The 21,447-nt window shown below is 40.2% G+C and overlaps 1 protein-coding gene across 2 annotated transcripts in view; it reads left to right on the top strand.

The window, feature by feature from the left end:
- Positions 1-21,132, top strand: part of LOC128542585 (protein diaphanous homolog 1) — an 86,910-nt gene extending 65,778 nt beyond the window's left edge. For both annotated transcript variants that reach the window (XM_053512515.1, XM_053512508.1), the window contains 4 exons: positions 4,550-4,614; positions 11,246-11,425; positions 17,128-17,634; positions 20,906-21,132. In XM_053512515.1, coding sequence (XP_053368490.1) covers positions 4,550-4,614; positions 11,246-11,425; positions 17,128-17,634; positions 20,906-21,094 — 941 coding nt within the window. In that variant the 3' untranslated portion in view covers positions 21,095-21,132. The remainder of the gene's footprint in view (positions 1-4,549; positions 4,615-11,245; positions 11,426-17,127; positions 17,635-20,905) is intronic.
- Positions 21,133-21,447: the final 315 nt, after the last annotated feature.

Genomic DNA, 21,447 nt, shown 5'->3' with positions numbered 1-21,447 from the left:
TGTTGGAACTAAAAGGAGCTGTCTCCAAACTGTTCCCATGAAGTTTGGAGCATGAAATTGTCCAAAATGTCTTGGCATGCTGAAGCATTAGAAGCAACCCCACACCAGTTCCAACATGACTGTGTACTAGTGCACGAAGCATGAATTATAGCGGAGACTGGGACCCAGGCCGTTCCCTCAAACATCACTGTCTGACCTCACACATGCTCTTTTCGAAAGAATGGTCAAAAATTCCCCAAAACACACTCCTAAACCTTGTGGAAAGCCTTTCCAGAAGAGGTGAAGCTGTTATATCTGAAAAGGGTGGACCAACGTCCTATTCAACCCCCTATGGATTAAGAATTGGATGTTACTCATGTACATATGGATGTGTACAGTCGTGGCCAAATGTTTTGAGAATTACATAAATATTGGAAATTGGAAAAGTTGCTGCTTAAGTTTTTATAATAGCAATTTGCATATACTCCAGAATGTTATGAAGAGTGATCAGATGAGTTGCATAGTCCTTCTTTGCCATGAAAATTAACTTAATCCCAAAAAAACCTTTCCACTGCATTTCATTGGTGTCATTAAAGGACCTGCTTAGATCATTTCAGTAAACGTCTTGTTAACTCAGGTGAGAATGTTGACAAGCACAAGGCTGGAGATCATTATGTCAGGCTGATTGGGTTAGAATGGCAGATTTGACATGTTAAAAGGAGGGTGATGCTTAAATTCATTGTTCTTCCATTGTTAACCATGGTGACCTTCAAAGAAACACGCACTGCCATCATTGCGTTGCATAAAAATGGCTTCACAGGCAAGGATATTGTGGCGACTAATTTATAGGATCATCAAGAACTTCAAGGAAAGAGGTTTGATTCTTGTTAAGAAGGCTTCAGGGCGTCCAAGAAAGTCCAGCAAGCGCCAGGATAGTCTCCTAAAGAGGATTCAGCTGCAAGATTGCCAGTAGTGCCACTAGTGCAGAGCTTGCTCAGGAATGGCAGCAGGCAGGTGTGAGCGCATCTGCACGCACAGTGAGGCGAAGACTTTTGGAAGATGGCCTGGTGTCAAGAAGGGCAGCAAAGAAGCCACTTCTCTCCAAAAAAAAAACATCAGGGACAGATTGATCTTCTGCAGAAAGTATGGTAAATGGACTGCTGAGGACTGGGGCAAAGTCATATTCTCTGATGAAGCCTCTTTCAGATTGTTTAAGGCATCTGGAAAAAGGCTTGTCTGGAGAAGAAAAGATGAGCGCTACCATCAGTCCTGTGTCATGCCAACAGTAAAGCATCCTGAGACCATTCATGTGTGAGGTTGCTTCTCATCCAAGGAAGTGGGCTCACTCACAATTTTGCCTAAAAACACAGCCATAAATAAAGAATAGTAACAAAACACCCTCCAACAGCAACCTCTTCCAACAATCCAACAACAGTTTGGAGCACCGTGCCATAAGGCAAAAGTGATAACTAAGTGGCTCAGGGACCAAAACGTTGAAATTTTGGGTCCATGGCCTGGAAACTCCCCAGATCTTAATCCCATTGAGAACTTGTGGTCAATCCTCAAGAGGCGGGTGGACAAACAAAAACCCACTAATTCTGACAAACTCCAAGAAGTGATTATAAAAGAATGGGTTGCTATCAGTCAGGATTTGGCCAGAAGTTGATTGAGAGCATGCCAAGTCGGATTGCAGAGGTCCTGAAAAAGAAGGACCAGCACTGCAAATACTGACTCTTTGCATAAATGTCATGTAATTGTCGATAAAAGCCTTTGAAACTTATGAAGTGCTTGTAATTATATTTCAGTACATTACAGAAACAACTGAAACAAAGATCTAAAAGCAGTTTAGCAGCAAACTTTGTGAAAACTAATATTTGTGTCATTCTCTAAACTTTTGGCCACAACCGTAGGCAGGCGAGTGAATACTTCTGGTGATATAGTTCGTCATGTGATGTCATAGGATAAATCAGTGTCTCTTTATAATCTATGCTTATTTATCACACTAAAAGGGCCATGTGTACTACATACAACTTATTTTATTACAGACTAATTGCTTAAGTTGCACTTGTAAATCACGTGACATTCATTTCAGGTTCAAGTTTTTGTGGAGTAAAGAGCATGTTACACTATACTGCTAATTAAACCGACGTACACAGGCTGCAAATTAGTTTTCCAGCTTCAGTTATGGTTTTAGATTGTGCTGTTAAAAGCATTGCAACAGGGTAGACCAGTGCACAAACACAGCGACAGCAGGGTGAGGAGTTAAGTGTACTTTTAATAAAGCAAAAAAACGTGAAAAAGGGATAGAATGAGTCACTCAGTGAGGAGGGTGGTGAAGTGAGGATTAGGTGAGCTGGTCTAAGGACGCAATCCCTGGGCCTTCTGCGATAGCTGCAGGCGGTCACGGTCGGTCGATGGGCCGGATTGGCCGAGGCTGACAACGAGGAAGCAGAGGAGGTGGTCCTCCTTTGGCGAGGCTCAGCTTTTAGGTGGCTTGTCCCATTTTGGGGAAAACATTCCAAGTCTGCAGAGGGAGAGAAGAGATAGCAGATCAATGAGTTGAGCACCCAGAACGTAACGGTTACTGGAGACGCCGGGAGGGAGCTGGCCAAGGTGCTGAATATGTGTTGTGATCCATTCTCATTGGTCAAGCAAGGGGCTGGCAGACGACAGGCCTACACAGTCTGTGCCTCTGACCATCTTTCAAGTTACCCTATTTATGAATGCACTACCTCTTAAAATTCTCTACGTTCAGATGACTGGTTAACCTGAAGCACTAGATGGCCAAAATATTTGAACACCTGATCATCAAACCAGTTGGAAGCAGAACAATTGTAGTCAACATCTTTGGGATGAACTGGAACACCAACTGCACTCCAGACCTCCTCAAACATCATCAGTTTCAGATTTTAGTGATGCTCTTATAGATGAACAAAGCCATACTCGTAGCTCTGTTCCAACATCTCATGGAAAGCCTTTGCAGAAGAGTGTAGGTTAATAAAACAGCAGAGAGATTTAATGTGAAGCTCATCAGACAGATACGGTAGTGATGGTGAGGTGTTCATGAACATTTGGCTCAATAACAAACCAAAAACACTCGTACTGCAGAGAAAGGTCAGTAAGTAACAATGTCTTGAATCTAGTCAAATTTAATTACAATATTTTATAAGCTTAAGATAAGATTTTTTTTAGCACAAATGTCTTGTTTTTGATCATTTAATTCTATAAACAAGCACAATTATGTCAACAGAATAAGCAATTTGCTCATAAAAATTTATGTTTTAAAAAGTGTCTCATATATCTTGTTTGGTTTGTTGTTGTTTGTTTCATTATTCTTTTAATAACTAGAACTATTAGAACAAACTTGACTAGATTCAAGATATTTTTACTTGTTAATATTCCTTTTTTTGTATTGTGGAAGTGTTGCTGCTCTAACAGGTCCTTTAAAATGTCATCCTTTTTCTTTTTTATTTTCTTTTATTAAATTTTTTGTGTTTTCTTGGTAGAAACTTGTCCAATATTTAGTTTTATTTGTTTTGTGGGAGACAGCAGAAAAGAGCACTTCCTGGAGTCTCTTTACGCTAAAAAGAAAGCGTGAAAATGCTTTTCTCCGCATGATATGATGGAACCAATGCATGCAGTACATTCTGACCAGAAATACAGTAAATATATATTTTGTTTTTCTTTTCTCCTGGTCATGGTATAGAAGGAAAAAAAAAATACAGCCTTAACTCTCCAGACATTTGCACAAGCGGTGTAAAAAAAAAAAAGTCACGTCATTTCTGACGGAATTTAAATTTGGGATATTCGGCCATAATGAATGCATTAGCCACCTTCTTCATGTAAAAATAATCCCATCTGAACAGGGCTTATGCAATATGAGTTTTTTTTTTTTACAGCACGATTATGGTGTTATGATAAGACGAACGTGGATGAATGTCCTACCACAGTTATAGAGCAGTGTAGTTTTCTTCATCACTCAAGCTGTGCGTTTAAAAAAAAAAAAAAAAAAAAAAAAACATTTAACCTTTTATTTTTCTCAAGTTGTCGTGGCATTCATCAGGTAGAAGCTGATGTTTGTACTGCGTAGCTTCATCCTTGAAAGGAAGAACTATACAAATTCAAAATATTTCAGCATGTAAGTTTTAAGTACACAGATATCTCTTTCTTTTCTCAGTTCAGGGAAAAGTGTCAGTTCTTGTCTTGGGTAATCACACACACACACACATGCACACTGCAAATATGCTGGATCTTGTTTACTCTGGAAAAATTCCTTTAGGATTACTTTATGATTTCTTAGTTTGATTCTTCATACATGGTTGGGGTTGAATTTAGATTGAGTTTTCACCATGAAAGAGAAGTAAGTGTGTGTGTGTGTGTGTGTAAAAGAGAACCAAGGATGGGGTTTTAATTAGGTTGCTCAGTAATCAGAGCACGAATCAGAGGAGACACAGACTCATCACAGTGAAGGGCACTTTATCCTCACAGCCAGATAAATGTGACACACACACACACACACTTCTCTCTCCCTCTCTCTCTCACTCACTCACTTTCTCTCTATTTTCTCTAGATAACATGGTGGATAAGACAAAAGTAGAGATCAGTGAGGCCAAGTCCACGGAGCTGGAGAAGAAGGTAAACCCGGACACACACTTGCACGTTCTTACTCAGACACAGCCCTCCCTCCTTTCCCTGGTCAAACACCCATTTTTCTACCATTCTAGGTTTCATATATAAATCTAACTTTCTCAACACTTTCAAATTTCCCAGTCATGCGCACACACACTGTGTGTCAGCTGGCAGATGTGTAATTTGTGAGAGGAGATGGGAGCAGACAGGAGATTTCCTCTTCCTCCTCTTTGACAGGCTTTCTCCTAATCCCTCCCAGCAAGACTCGTGCTCTCTCTCTCTCTCACACACACACGCCACAATTATCCTTGTGTGTATGTGTGTGTGTGCGCGTGCGTGTGTTGGAGAGCAATCTCATATACTGCAATTTTCCCGTCAGTGCCCGAAATCATGGCATAAGGAGATGCCCTCTGTCCAATTTGTGAGTGTGTGTGGAGGATGACCCCTATCAGGAGGCTGTCACACAAGTGTTTACTCTTTCTCTGCCTCTCTTCCTTGTTCCTCCCTGTCTAATTTAGAGTAATAGCTGCGTAGCAAAGGAGGCGAGGAGAGAAACAGACCCTCATTAACAGCACATGTGTGAGTGTGAATGTGTGAGAGACCCTTCAGTTTCCACTGATGCCATATAATTACATGTCTGGCTTGCAAACACATTCTTGTCAGTGTCCCCAGAAATTGTTGATGCCTTTCTGTCCCTGTGTGTGAGAGTGAATGAGAGAGAGAGAGATGGCGAGAGAGAGAGGGGCGGAGGAGGGTGGTGGTGGTGATATAAAATACAAAAAAAACTCACAGCATCTCTGCAATGAGCTGGACCAAAATGTACAAGTCCTCTTTTTTTTTTTTTTTTTTTAAAGGAATTCTGATTTTTTGGGATCAGTAATAACTATTTTTCCGCCGGCAAAGTGACGCTACCGTGTTTCAGACCAAGCTTGGATGACTGACTTTTTCTTAATAAAATAGATGAGTCTAGGGTTGGGGAATTTCTGTGCAGTTCCAGCACGAAGATACTAGCTTTCTGGAAAGCAGAGCCATTGATATCTGGGCTTCAGGAATATAGTGGTTCAGTGGTTTAGATAATTCCCTGACAACGTTATTACTGTTCTAAGACATGAAGGAAAAAAGACGAAATCTAAATCACCTTGGCAAAAAGAAGAAAGTTGCAGTGAATTAATTAGACACAGTGTTTTCCTTTGTTTTTAAGATGTCTCCTAAACTGCTACTGCAACTAATCTCTGTCTCTCTGGTGCTGTATATGTACCAGTCAAAAATTTGGACACAAGTTCGGATTTATTTTCTACATTTTAGAACAAAACTGAAACCATGAAATAATATGCATCGTTAGGTAACTAAGTAAGAACAACAACAGTCAGTTGTTATTTTAAGACATAAAGTATTAAGTGCATTGTCAAAATATATTGACGTTAATAAAAAAAAATACTTGACTGTTTTGTCAAGAGCATATTGCAAAACCCATCAAGCACCATGATGACACTGGCCTTCACTCTCATGAAGACCTTCACAGGAAAGCAACTCCGATAAGAGCTGTTATAAAGGCACAAAAGTAGCAAATGCCTCTTAATATCAACTCTTTAAAGATAATTATTAAATTTTATGGACGCCTTCAGCCTTGTTTACAGTGTAGAACGAAATAAAAAGCAGGAAAAACCATGGGATTTGAAGACGTGTCCATACGTGAATTTGCCCCACACACAAATTGTGATACTTAACAGAATACAAAAAAAAAAATTTGTCTACATTTTTTTTTCTTTTAGTTCAGAGGAGATATTAGTAGGCAAAATGTATACTCAACAGCTTAACTGTTCAACTCATACAAATCATTGTTTAAGTTATTTAAATTCCATTACATGTTGCATAACAAGCTTATGCGGATTAGCAAAGCTAACTAACACTACTAGCTTATTCCCCTCTGACCAGAGGCAGCAGAAATCTTTGCCTCTTCCTTCCAGGCATTATTTTTATTCACAAAGTCTCTGTGCACATTTAATCACAAAATGAAATCATGGTTATTGTTTCATTTTTGTGAGCCAGACGGTAAACAAAGCTATGAGTGGGAACCAAAGGAAATGTCAGATCATGTGCGCTATAGGATTCAGTTTGCATGATGTTTGGTTTATTGCTTTACTTTGCATCATATCTAATTTGCATATAATTGAATAAAATCACATGAAAATCTCAGCGTAAATGTCGCTTGTCGTGCTGAAAACACGACTCTGTTTAGTGCACGCACAATGAAGATAAATAGTTGTGTCTTGCTTTGACGCTTTGAACAAAGGTTCGGCGCGAAAAGCTAAAAGCAAAAAGAATACATGTATATAAAAATCTCCTTTACAGTGACATCTTAGCGCCACGTCTAGATGACGTCGGATAAAGTTCTCAAAACGGTCCTCGCCACCAATTTGCTGGTTCCTTGAAGCAGCACTGAAACCTTGTCAAAGAAAGAGGGATTTAATCAGCACGCTTCTTCTCGGTGACCTCCGCTTGATGACGTTACCGAGCAAAAGTCACAGACGATTCCGGAGGCTGCTGAAACATGATCTCAGGAATGTCTTCCTCCTCAGAATGCATAATACATTTTCTAAAATTCTCTTCACGTGCACCACTGGAGTCAGTCACAGTGCACAGAGCACACATCCCAGGACGAGCTCATTCCTTTTTTATGCCTTCGCTCGGCTCTGTCATTTGGAGTGCCGAAGATTTGGACTGGGGGTCTGAGCACGCAAGTTAAACATGATATTTGCATAGAGACTTCTACCACATCCACCAGAGATGATAAAAGATCAGTGGACTCAGTAAGGGAGCATTTCAGCAAAAGAAGTATGTGTTACTGGTGGCTGTTTAGTTTTTTCCTGGCATATTTCAGCTTGTTACGAAGCTGGGATCAGAGCGCAGGGTCAGTCGTGAAACCCGTGTCACTCGAGCAGACAGGGTCAAGAGCCTTGCTCAAGGGCCCAACAGCGGCAACTTGAAGCCACCAACCCTCTGATCATTTACTACCAGTGCTCCATACATATGCCCCAGATAAAATATATATATATATATATATATATATATATATATCTGTAGTTCATACAGATCTGGATGAGCAGCTAATGTGAAAGATGAGTTTATGATTATAAATAGGACAGCTTGAAGAGCTGCTATAAAAAGAAATTGCCAAAAATATTCACTCGTCTGCCTTTACATGCATACAGTATGAACTTAAGTAACATCCAATTCCTAATCCATAGGTTTTAATATAATGTTGGCCCGACCGTTGCAGTTTTAACTCTTCTGGAAAGGGTTGAAGTTTGGGCCAGTGTTTATGATCATTTTTGACCATGTCAGAACCTGATGTTGGATGAGAAGGCCTGTCTCTGCTCTAATTCTTCCCAATGATAGTATATCAGGTTGAGGACGCGCCTCGGTCAAGTTATTCCATTTCAAACCCGCTCATCCGTGTCTTTATGGACTTTGCTTTGTGCACTGGTGTGCAGTCATGTTAGAACAGGAAGGGTCCGTCACCAAACTCTTCCTACAAAGTTAGAAGCATTAAATTGACCAAAATGTCTGGTATGCTAAAGCATTAGGAGTTCCTTTTACTGGAACTAACGGTCTAAGCCCAATTCCTGAAAAACAAGTAATGTTGTCGTGGTAACGACTTGTGCTTCCATCCAGACGGAAGCGTGACTCGTCACTTCAGAGAACACGTCTGAACTGCACTAGGGTGCAGTGGCTGCATGCTTTACACCACTGCATCTGATGCTTTGCATTGCACTTGGAGATGTAAGGCTTGGATGCAGCTGCTTGGCCATGGAAACCCATTCCCGTGAAGCTCTCTACCCACTGTTCCTGAGCTAATCTGAAGGTTATATGAAGATTGTTGGTCTATAGCTGTTGACTCTGCAGAAAGTCGACGTCCTCTGTGCACTATGCATCTCTGCATCCGCTGACCCCGCTCTGTGATTTTGCATGACCTGCCACTTCATGGCTGAGTTACTGTCGTTCCCAATCGCTTACACTTTGTTATAACATCACTAACAGTTGTCTGTGGAATTTTCAGTTACTAAAAAAAAAAGAAATTTCACAAATAGACTAATTGCACAGGTGGCGTCCCATCACGGTACCACTCTGGAATTCACTGAGCTGAGAGCGACCCATTCTTGCACAAATATTTGTAGAAGTGCCTCGATGCTTGATTTTACACACCTGTAACCATGGAAATTATGGGAACATCTGAATTTAATGATTTGGATGAGTGAGTGAATATTTTTGGCAATTTAGTGTGTGTAAATCAAAAAAACAAATTTACTTCATTCAGCCACCTCTCTATCCAGTCATCTGTACACGTGTTTCCATCATTAATTCAATATTTAGACCCGATATAAAATTAAATGTAAAATCAGTAAAAGTATTCCCCCCCTCTCAATCAGCTTATTCACTTAAATCCATGTGCAAAGGCTCACAAAACCCGAGATGAGTTTCCATATTTTGGCCAGTTCTGTTTTTTTATTCTTTTTATTTTTTTTATTTCCATGTGCTCATTGCGATCCACTTTGCCAGGCAAGTCTTCTCCATTTGACAACCCCTGATTTACTCTAAGAGCTAAACATGTTTGAGAATTTTAGACCTTCCAATGCTTACAGCACTTTACTCTTTTCAGACATTTTGTTTTGTTTGAGAATCCAGTCTAAGCCTGCCTTCAGATATTTTCCTTTCTCGCGGACAGAAAAGTGACGCTTTTCCGATAGGAGCGCTACCTTGGGCGTTCCTCGCAGACTCGAGTTTATGCTTTGCCACTGTGTTTAAAAGTCAGTCACATTCAGTGCAAACTCCATTTCCCATCGACGCTTCAATGCACAATGCACTCCACTGCTGAATGTGACATAGCCAGAACTGGCTCACTTTTTACTCTGATCTTCACTCTCACCATTGCATTCAGTCCTCCAAAGTATTCGGCAAAACATGTTTGGAACGATGCTGTCAGTGGTGAGAGAGGAGGACTTGCATACAGCTAGCAGTCTGCAGTGGTGCTAAAAAATAGTTTTCTTTAATAAAAAAATGTTCAATAAACTGCATTTTAAAAACTCTGTGGATCATTAAAAAAAAATTTATTGACGATAGAGCACTGCTTAAACCTTGCACTAAAGAAAGCTTCTATGTATGGAGGAAATACTATGGGGCTAAAAATTGCAGCGAGCAATGCATAAACGACTCCTCTTTAGGTAGACTAGATTTTAAATGGTTCACATGTAGCTGTAATTACACCTGAAATATCTCACCGCACTCTCAAGACTCAGTAAAAACTTGTCATAATAGTGAATAGACAGTCTTAGTGCAGCACTTACATTTTTACTGAGCAGGTGGTTGATGCCAAGGTCATTGCGGGAAAGGGAGCTCTTATTTTTTTATGGATTCATCTATCCTGAGGACTTTAGCCCGTAGGCTTTGTGCAGCTGCTGATCCACACAGCCTAGGTTTTTTATTTTATTTATTTATTTTTTGTTATTAAATATTTTTTATTCCTCTATTCTAACTGATAACTCTTTACCATCTCCATGGGCAGAATATTGACCAGGCTGTTCTAAAATATCAGCTGACATCCAGTATGTTTTATTCATGTTGACATTTTACGAGACTCCTCCACCCATTCAAGGCTCTTTCATACATATACACTGACAGTATGTTTAAGGAGTTCCTGATTCCAATCAGAATTCATTGCCACGGTAATTGCAAGTTGTCCAAGTCCCGAGGCAGAAGATTAGTCTCACATTAATATATCTCCTCCACCATGTGCTTTGAATGAAGTTTTAGTATTAGAAGTCTCTGTACATTTATCAGTGCGTTCCACATGGTTCTTATCAGAGGAGTGACAGACAGCTGTATTTATTTTCTCTAATGGTCATCCTGTCCATCGTTATTTTTTTTTTTTTCCCCGCTGACTGAGTGTGAGTAAACACTTCGCCATATCAACGGGAAATATATACAGTAGATCACTTAATTGATGGAACATGGCGAGAGTCAGATTAGAAAATGACTTATGAAAAAAAAAAATCACCATCCATGTTTGAACTACGGAGTATTAAGTTAAAATCTTAAATTTTTGGATATTTTGTCCAAGGTCTATTTTATTATTATTATTTTTTTTTAAACCAAAGTTTTTTTTCCCCGCCTGTTAGTTAGCATCTCTGAGGCGAAAGAAGCAATTTATCAAATCCGCTCAGCCTCCACAGTGGTGGGCTACAGCAGGAGAGGTTGGTAAAATGCTCTGACAGGAGGCAAAAAGGGCCTGGAAGCTTCAGTGCTTCACACATTGTGTTGTCTGCTCAGTTTCATATTTCATGGGCTGCGATGGCAGACAGATGCAGCATGAACACGTAGCTTGTCAAACGCATCAAGTTGCCGCTGACCCACGTCGCAGGTGCTGCGGATTTCAGGAGGCACTTCATGTTCCCTGTGACTGCAGTCCAGATTCAGCACTTTTCAACACGTTTTGTCGAGCCTGGTGTATTCTAGCATGCACACAGCCATATGGTTTAAGATCTGCCTGGATGGTGAACTAGTATTGTAATCTGATGTGTGAAATTCTTACAACAATATACCTAAACTGACTAGGATTGTGTGTTTCTTTGTTTTGTAGCTGGATGCAGAGTTGACTGCGCGCCATGAGCTACAGGTGGAGTTTAAGAAGATGGAGGGTGACTATGAGCAAAAAGTTCAAGAGCTCAGTGCTGAAAAAGAAACTCTCAGAAATGAGAAAGCCGATAAAGAGAAAGAGAACCACGGACTGTCTGGAGAAATCAGCCAACTCAAAAACAAGGTACTGAATCACGTCTCACATCACTGTACGCTGAACCGCACCACTATCAGCCACAACATGCTGTTATTGTGTCGAAGGTTTTGTTCTAGTTTAAATTTTCATCAAGTTCAGTGTGTATGCAGCAGCCTGTGCTCAATTTCTAAACACGAGAACGTCAATATTCCTAACCCGGTCTGAAATAAAGAGCCGAATAACGAGCCATTCTTTAAAGTCGTTCAAGACAAAGTCGACGCTTTGATTCGAGGTAAAAACAGAAACTAATCCACGGGCATGAAAGCAGCTCTGTTTAATTACCAGAAAATTGACCCTTTCTAGGTCCACACAGCTGACTGTGCACGCTGAGCACAAAAGCCTTATATTTTTATATATTTTCTGTCTCATTTTACTGTTCTATGCAAAATTCATTACTGTAGCGATAAGAAGAAAGATAAAATCAGTTAAAATGTATTTGTATAGTAACAATACGCTCTATCACAATGAAGCCATGGCAAAATAAAAACTCTGAAACAACAGAATGAAGAAAGGTTGAGAGCAACCCGAAACACTCGCTAATATAGTAACAGCCCACAAACATGATACAAATTTACAGCTTAATCTTTAGCTTTTAATGTAATAATTGTTCCACAAAAGTAAGAACATTTGCCCATTTAAGATTATCACATTAAAAGCTGCAGATTTGTATTACATTCGGTTGTTTATTACTTTTGTGGGCCATTATTACGCTGACGGGTGTTACAAAGCCCGGCCTCTTCTGGATGACATCAGACTGTGAGAGGATAATGAATAACTTAGGTGTTTACTTAAAAACAAGTACGAGTATGTAGATCATAGTTTTCACAATCCCATGAGTTAATGGGTGCAAACCTATTGTATAGTGCTGAGATACCACAGGGCTAGCGTGGGATTTGGGCATGAACTGTGCAAATCTTTAGGCTTGACAACAGCATCATCACCAGCAGGTGATGAGGCACAAATGCAGAAGCTTCGAGCAGATTTTTGACATCAGGATTAGACAGGAAAGTATTTAGGACCAGGATTTATTTATCTATTATTGTCAATAATAATAATAATAATAATAATAATAGAACTTTAATAATATAAAAGGAAAGAGAATTTTGTGAGAGAATTTTGTTTTGTTAAGTAATATAATATATTTGTAAATAATATATTCTGTTAACTTCAAGAAGTAAGTATGTACTAGTTTGTTTTTTTAAGGAAAAATGCATGATTTTTATTAAATGCAAGTTCTGATTCGATTTAAGATTTTGATTCAGTTTTATGCTTTATTTTTTAAAATAACAATAATTGTCTGCAAAGTTTCTTAAAGTGCTTTTGCAAAGTTCAATTGTCAGTAATTTAATGTATAAATTTAATCCATATATTCTATGCTAGTGCACTTAGTTTTAGCAGTTTATAGGAAAACAAAATCAAGTTGAATTACAAATATGGTGTAATGAGCATTTTTCTTTATAGTGTACATTTTCGAACGATGTACACAGATATTTTCGAGGCCTGACAGATTGGCTGAGATCATAACCATAGCAAAGATTTCACCTCCGGAAACATCACAGCCTTGAACCATGGCAACACTAACTAAAATAGACCGCAGCAGTAGAGATCTCAGAAGTGCTGTTTCCGAGCCGGTGCTGGCTTAATAAAAAATAAAATGCTTGGTACAGTAATGGGACTTGTATGTATTGATTTTTGTTCTTAAAGAAGACAGGGAGCATCCTAGGAAAGGGCATGCACAGGAAGGATTTATTGCCTTAGAAACGCCTGACTTGTATGTGAGAAGAATATATGAAGCACTTTTGTGATTAAGTTATATAAGTGAAAATAACTGAAACAATTGACGGGAAGAGAAACCAAGTGTTGAAGTAATCGATGAGTGGAGCTCCTGTGACATATAAAAAAATAAAATAAAACATACATATATATTTCTGCAACAAGGAAACTTTTTAAAGGAAAATCAGGCCCGTTTCTACTTGAGCTCAAAACCTGAGTGCTGGAAATAAAGTGATCTGTGAAATAATGAAGTGGGCATTGAAAAAGGGGAACCATTAACTAGCACCTATTTTAGTTTCTTGGCTGTACTTTTAAAAACCTTTTTAGTTCCTGCTCCAGTAATCAGCCGACCACAAATTGAATGTACTGAAAAGTCGAACAATTGCTGAAGCATGTTTTTTAACCGCAGTAATATGAATAGCAATTTAGAATGTTTCAGAGATGTTTTCATTTTTTTCTCCCACAAAAGCCAAAACTTTTATGCTTCTATTAGTTTTATTATATGATTATGCATGGGAAGAAATAAGTGTGAGATGTAAAATTAAGCTTTGTGTTTCAGGCAGCTTATTTAAACAGCAAAAGTTTGACTTCAAACACTAGAATGATGTCATAGTTTGCATACAATTGTTATACTACAGTGCCGGAGACTTTTTTAAATACTGACTCGTCCTATTCAATGTTCAGAGGAGAGAGCATATTGGTTGAAGGATGCCGAGGTTGGAACTGCCAGGCAGGAGGTTCAAAGGAAGACCAAAGAGGAGATTTATGGATGCAGTGAGAGAGGACATGGAGTTAGTTGGTGTGGGAGAAGAGGAAGCAGAGGATAGGGTTAGGTGGAGGCAGATGATTTGCTGTGGCGACCCCTGAAAGGGATTAGCCGAAAGACAAAGAAGATTTGTTTTATTCAGTTAAAATGTATGTTTATTTTAATATACATTCACTGCCTGCCTAATAGTATGTAGTCCCCCCGTTCACAGTGTGGACTCTACAAAGCCTTTCAAGTTGTGCTGTTGTACCTGGCACCAAGGCTTTAGCAGTCCTGTAAGACTTCTAACTGGCTAGTTTTAGGATACTTTTTTTGGTGAATTTGAAGGCCAAGTAAACCCTTTGAAGGAACTTTCCTTAAACAGTTATACTGCTGGAAGAGGCCACTACCATTAGGGACTAGTGTGGCCATGAAGGGGTACACTTGGTCTGCAGCAATGTTTATGTGGATGGCGTTGTCAAAGGAATATCCACACGAACACAAGGACTCTGGAAACTCATCACCCTTGCATCATGCCAGCTCGACTTCCTCCCATATTGCATTCTCATGCAGTATACTAAGATGCCTTGAGCACCCATGACCCTGTTGCTAGTTCACAGGTTGTCCCTCATGGAAGACTGTTGTAGGTACTAACCACTGTACACTGGAAATCCCACCCAGAACCCCTGCTGAGGTGGAGATTCTCTGACCTCGTCATCTAGCCATCACCGTTTGGACACTAAGTCACTTATATTCTTACACTTGTTTATTTTACCTGCATTGAGCACATTATTCTCTTCACCTGTGAGTGGTTTTAATGTTATGGCTTGTTTAATGTGGGCATCAAAGTCTTCATGATTACTGCCGAGGTTATTGGGTACAAATCCACAGGATACTATTGAAATTATCTACTAAAGAAAAAGTAAGACTTGGCCTTTGACTAATGTACTAAAGTGCAAATCTTTAGGAAATCCACGTTAAGTCATCCAGCTCAGCAGTGAGTCACAGTGCAAAAAAGCTCCACAACCTGAAGAACAATCAGGATAGATCAGGCAGCCCTGTAGGGTGAGGGGAGACACCAGAGTAGAAGTGTGTTTCAGAGAAGGTGTTGATTAAGCTTCTCTAATAACAGCTCTGTCTGTAGTGCCAGTAGTATTTTAGATCACAGGTTTATATTTATGCTGATCTAAAGTGTTTTTGCTCCTGTAGTAACGAGACGCTTATGGGGCCAGACACTCTGCGTAATCCAAACCTAATAATAAACAGATTAAAAAGCTTTGTTATTCAACAAAAATGATTGCATTATTGTTAATATGGTGAAGGTTTCTAAAAGGAGACACTAAGAAGTCTCCAGCATCAACTAACAAAAAAAACAAAAAAAAAAACGCAGCCAGTCATGTCATTTTTAATAAATCACAAATTGTAATAAATGTCAGAGGAATGTTAGAGGAATAAAATACTCCGGGATGTTTTGGAAAGTAATCACCTTCAGAGTGATAACAGCTAGTCTGCTTTGTATCAGGCCATTAAACCTCCGTATTTTTATTATTTTCCCATAACATCATAGTTTCAAATCTTTTATCCCTTACTTGTTTGACACAATGATGATGATTCCTGCAGCACAGTGGAAATGCACACCAGGCACTAATTCATGAAGTGTGTAAGTTTTTCAATTTTTAACATCCTAGAACTCTGTTCCTGAACTTCTCTTACTTCTTCAAAAGTCTTGGAGTCTCCATGGAAACCTGCTTGTTGACAGGGGGAGCCCACAGACAGTACACACCATGCAGGAATGTGTGTATGTGTGAAAGGAATAATTATATGTGATGGGGATAGGGGAAAAAAAAACAGTAGTCAGCAAAAGTAACAAAGTTGGAGAGGATAAGAAGAGAAAGGCGGTGGAGTATAGACAAAATACAGACGAATGTGAAGCAGCCAGACAGAGCGAGAGGGAAACTTGCTGAGCTAAACACAGCCTGTCACCTCAACCCGCTTTTAATGTGGAGCAGATAAACAACCGTCAGAAACGTTGTCATTGTCGCATCACACACCCTCCGCGCGCGCGCACACATCGACACGCACTCTTTTTGAACAACTTCGGGTTTTGCAGCATCAGTGGAATTGTTGCTCTTGAAATACTGGCACGCCCGAAAAAATGTCAAGAAACGTCCGACTCTCCTGTCCTGCACTTCTTCCCCTTTTCCATCAGGCTTCTTGTTTCACTGATGCGAAATTAGCAGACTGGTCATTTTTAATGAGCTGTGTCGAGTTCTGGATAATTAAATGATCCTTTTAATTAGACATGGATTTATACCGTGCTCATCTCTCTTCAATTTCAGCGTTGACCTTTCTACATCTGCTGCCTCTGCTTTTCTCCCCCCACCCTCTCCTTGTCTAACCTCATTATTTGTCCCTGGGGCTTGGGTAAACTCTGCTTCTTTGAAAGAACTTCGCCTGACAACAGTACGACTGTGTAATCCATATCACTTAATAATTTGCGTCAACTCCGTTTTGACCTTGAACTATATTTGGAACAATGTGGAACTTCGAAGAACCTGAACTATTTTCTCTTTTTGGTTTTGCCTCTGGGGCTGTGGCATTACAGTTAGATGTAAAATTGGTCAGGGACAATCAGTGGCAAAAAGACTGGCTAAGTGCAGATGACTGATGTTTGATACATACAGTATGAGGGAGATGATACTGAGGTGTCCACCTTACTTACTTACATTTGTTATTAGATTTAGGTCTGTACCTAATGACACAATTGTTAATAGTCTTTTTTTCCCCCACCAGTTATTGTGTTTAGGAACAGTCTAGTTTTACTTGACCTGTCATTTCACTTTTTTTTTTTAATAGTTATAAAATAGTTTCTCCTTCTCATGATATCATCCATGCCAATATTTATTACTTATTAACACTATATATTTGTATATTTGTTATTTATAAGAAATGCTTTACAGTCAAATTGATTGTATATCTATTTATAACATTAAATACATACAGTGGGGAGTTTGTGATTTAATGCACCATATAAAAACTTGACCTTGACCTGATTGTTGATATCTCATAGTTGTTTGATTAATTAAGGAACACAAAAACTGTGTAAAGCTAATAAGAAAGATCATCTCTCTCTCTCTTTTGCTCTCTCTCACTCTCTCTCTCTCTCTCTCAGATTGAAAAACTGTCTAAGGATCTCGATGAAGCTAAGAAGAAGATGACGGTTCCTGTAGCCTTGCCAGCCTCAATGCCTCCTCCGCCTCCACCGCCACCTCTGGTCGGCCAGCCATCAATGCCCCTGGCACCCCCACCCCCACCCCCACCTCTCCCTGGATCCGATGGCATGCCCCCTCCAAAACCTCAGTCTGCATGCATGCCCGCTCCACCTCCTCCCCCTCCCTTGCCAGGCATGCCCCCACCGCCTCCGCCTCTACTTGGGCAGGCGGGTATGATGCCCCCTCCACCGCCTCCGTTACCCGGTGGTCCTGGTATGCCCCCACCTCCACCTCCACCTCCAGGATTTCCGGGAATGCCCCCGCCTCCTCCAATGCCTGGCATGCCACCTCCTCCACCCGGAGGGTTTGGAGCCTGGGCTGCTCCAGTACCACAACTACCGTTTGGCCTGAAGCCCAAGAAAGATTACAAACCAGAGGTGCAGCTTAAGAGAGCTAACTGGAGTAAGGTGAGTTTGAGGAGTGCAGTGTGTTGTTGATGCAGTGCAGTGTTAGACCTCTAATACACTCAGCTGACTCAGTGATTAGTCCTTGTCAGTGCCGACAGTATGAAGCTGGCATAAAGTCTCACATTTGGCTGGTCAGTCTAGAAAAAAACCATGCAGGACATTACAAGTGAAAGCAAAACACTAATATACAAAAATATTTTCCTCAGTACGGAATTATGACGTAAAGACACTCAGAATACTCAAATATTAGGCTGTTTATTGGATTCATCAAGCTTCCTATTCCTAATTGTTTTACTCATAGAATTATTTCCACAATCTAAAACTGTGTGAGGAAAGTGGATGAACCCTCTAAGCACAGGGAGTACATGTGAACTCCACACACACACACACACACACACACACACACACACACACACACACACACAGAAACACAGACACAGAGTGGAGGCAACATTTAAGGTTGATAGGTGTGCTAACCATATTAAGCCATCCTGCCACCTATTTAGTGTTTACACAAGTGTATTAAAGGTTTCGTTCAGGATTTAATTCAACTTTTTTGGGTCATCTATCTAAACTTTAACCCATTTTAATAAAATGAAGTTTTTTTTGCTAGTTTAATAAAATTCAAACGGAAATTTCTCATGCGCATATAATCACTTAGACCTTTCATTCCAGATCGAGCTCAGGTTCACAGTATTTGCTTTTATTACCTTGAGAAGTCACTAGAACTTTGTTTTGCTACAGTCCATCCATGGTAAATTTATTAGATTGGACCTGATTTGGAAAGTAAGGTTTCCAGGCAACCGAAACATCAGACTGGGCCTCACACCGGAGCTTCCACTTATACAGTGGGCTTGGCTGATTTGTTGGAGCCTGTTCTTTTACATCAGCTTGCCGTGTCGGGGCCTCTAGAGGTGTGTGTGTGTGTGTGTGTGTGTGTGACCAAAGTACAGGTAGACTAATAGCATTTTACCTTGCATATGGATTACTTGTGTGCCTATTAGTTCTTCTGTTTCTTTCCCTCCCTCACTTCATTTTCTCTCTCTTGTTTTCCCTTGCACCCCCCACAACAGGACTTAAAACATCAAAACGCTTCCGTCTCCTCTATTAGCCTAAAGCTACTCTTTAATGGCTGCCGTTGAGTTCATGAGTGTGTCTCTCTCACTCGCGCTTCCTCTCTTGCTTTCTTCTCGTGGCGAGAGCGCTTTGACGAGAATGTCATTGAAATTGCTTTTTAATAAGCCTGCTTCTTTTAACTGTGGCTGTGAAAGATAATTAAATTGCTGCTAGAAAGGACATCATTCTTTTGTAATTTAAATTAACATTTTTTTTCCCTTTTGCTCTCTATCATTCTCTCTCTCTTTTACTCTCTCTCTCTGTCATATCCACTGCTTTGCACTATCATACACTCCCTAAAGCACACGTGCACGTACATTCACAAATGCTACTGCTCACTTTCGGTCATCAGCATGCAAAGTAATGCGAAATAAGGATCAAAGAAGTCTTCCTCCTTTCTCTTTTTTCATTTTTCTTTTTTTTTCTTTTCTTCTTTTTTTCTTTTTTCCCTTTCTTACATTACACTATTACACAAATTTCATTTTATTCAATCCAGGTTTCAGCTAAAAATAATGTACTGATAAAGGAGAAAATGTATGTATTGGGGCTGATTAATGGGAGAGAAGAAACGGGTGAGAAAAGAATTACGATGAGCGAAAGTTAGATGGAAATGGCGAAGAATAAAAAAGATGGGATAAAAAATGAGAGCGATGGGGTGTTTAATGAGTTTCATTCCCCTGCCTCTTTTTCTTCTCGCATTTCTACCTTCAATCATCTTTTCTCCCATTCTTCAATCCTTCTCTACTCATTTCTGACATCTCATGTTTTCTTATTTGTGTGTTTTTTTTTTTAACACGCTGGAGGTTGTTAGCATGAGGCTGTGTATTGTTGCTGTTGAAAAGGGGCCTGTGCAACAGCACACACACGCTCCTCAGAGGCCGTCAGCGGCTCTGCCTGTTCACCGTGCCGCCAACAGAGATTAATTGACTTAAAGTTGTGTTCATGTAGCGTGGACCAAGTTTCAGGGGCGCTGTGTCTTTCTGAAAGGGGAAACTCATTCGAGCTAAAATAGCATGTCGCTGGTGATAAAGCATTCACTCGTGATAATCCATTAAACCCCTAATTGGGAATCGCTGCAGCTGGCAGGGTAGTTATTATTTCTGGAGTAAGAAAGGATTTTAGAGCAACCACAACAGCACTGATCTTGTTTGTTGTAATATATTATGTGTGTTTGCAGTAAATTGTTAGTGAACTCAGGCACTGCTATTCCAACATCACAGTAATAGGATGCTATTTATATATGATGCATGTTGGAAACCTACGTGAGGATTCAACACTATATGACGCATATGCCTTGATCTTTCGGCTTCATATAAGGCAGGCTCATGGGACGGGCGTTTTAGTGTTAGCGGTCATCTCACATATTGATTAAGGTTGCCTGCTTTACTTTAAGGAATCGACATAAGTGTTTGAATCAGTTTGATGGTTTGAGCGGTTGTGTAGGGTATGAATGGATATTTTAGGTGGACGGAGGACGGAATAGTTTTAGGTAGGTGGATGGATAGATGTAGTTAGGCCGGGTGGGTAGATAGATGATCAGACTGGGTTTCAATGTTGCGATAGATGATGAATAAATGGATTTAGGTGAATGGATGGTACAGATGATTTTGGTCAATGGATAAATGTGTTGAATAGGTGGTGCGTGGGTGGATGGATGGATTGATCATTAGAGGAAACGTGTGTGGATAAATAAAGGAATGGGTTTGATTCAGGTGGAACAATTGATGGCTTGGGTAGATGGATGAATAAATGGATGGCTTACTTGGATGCATGGATTCCATACTAGTGGATGCATGGCTGGCTTGTGTGGGTGGATGAATGAATTGGTTGCCTGGGTGAATGAATGGTAGGTAGATATATGGCTGGCTTGCTTGTGTGAGTAGATGGATGGATGAATGGCTTACTTGGGTGGATGGATGGCTGGATGGCTTCCTTGGGTGGATGGATGCCTGGCTTGCTTTAAATGGATGGATGGATGGATGGGTGGATAAATGAGTTCTGAGTATCCATCTTTCACGCAGAAAGATGGATCGATTGATAGCTTGGGTAGATGGTATGGTGGGGTATGGCATGTTTTGCTTGGGTGAATGGAAGGATGGATGGATGGATGACTTGTCAGATGGCTGAATTAAGTGCTTTCTTTTTTGTGTTACAGATTGGACCTGAGGATCTGTCAGAGAGCAGCTTCTGGGTGAAGGCGAAAGAAGACCGCTTTGAGAGTAACGAGCTTTTCTCCAGACTCACGCTGACGTTCTCCTCCCAGACTAAGAGTGAGTGTGAGCTGCAGTGTGTGACTGTGTTCATGCTAACATGGATGAAACATGCTTTCTTTATGAATGAATAAACCTCAGACCAGCAGAATCATATTCATATGTTTTCTTTTCTTTCTCTCTCCCACGTTTTTTGATCCACCTACACAGCCACAAAAGGTAAGCTCCCTTTCTCTCCCCCTTTCTCTCCGGCTCTTTCTTTCTGTTTGTGAGTGTGTATGTGTGTTCAAGCACTCGCTGCACTAAGAGTAATGTTTCTCTCTGATGGCTGGATGAATACTGAGCAGGATAGATGGAAGTCTCCAGCGACGGATGGATGTTGAAGCGGGTGGATGGTTGCAGAAATTGATGGATGTGTGCCAGAAAGCTGAAATTGATGGATGGATAGAGAGATGTAGGGCTTCCCTATTTAGCACATGCAATAAAG

Source organism: Clarias gariepinus, chromosome 2 (assembly GCF_024256425.1).
Source record: "Clarias gariepinus isolate MV-2021 ecotype Netherlands chromosome 2, CGAR_prim_01v2, whole genome shotgun sequence".
In the NCBI taxonomy this organism is placed as follows: Eukaryota; Metazoa; Chordata; class Actinopteri; order Siluriformes; family Clariidae; genus Clarias; species Clarias gariepinus.
Note: the sequence above shows the minus strand (reverse complement) of the source record. Positions and strands in the feature narration are given on the sequence as shown.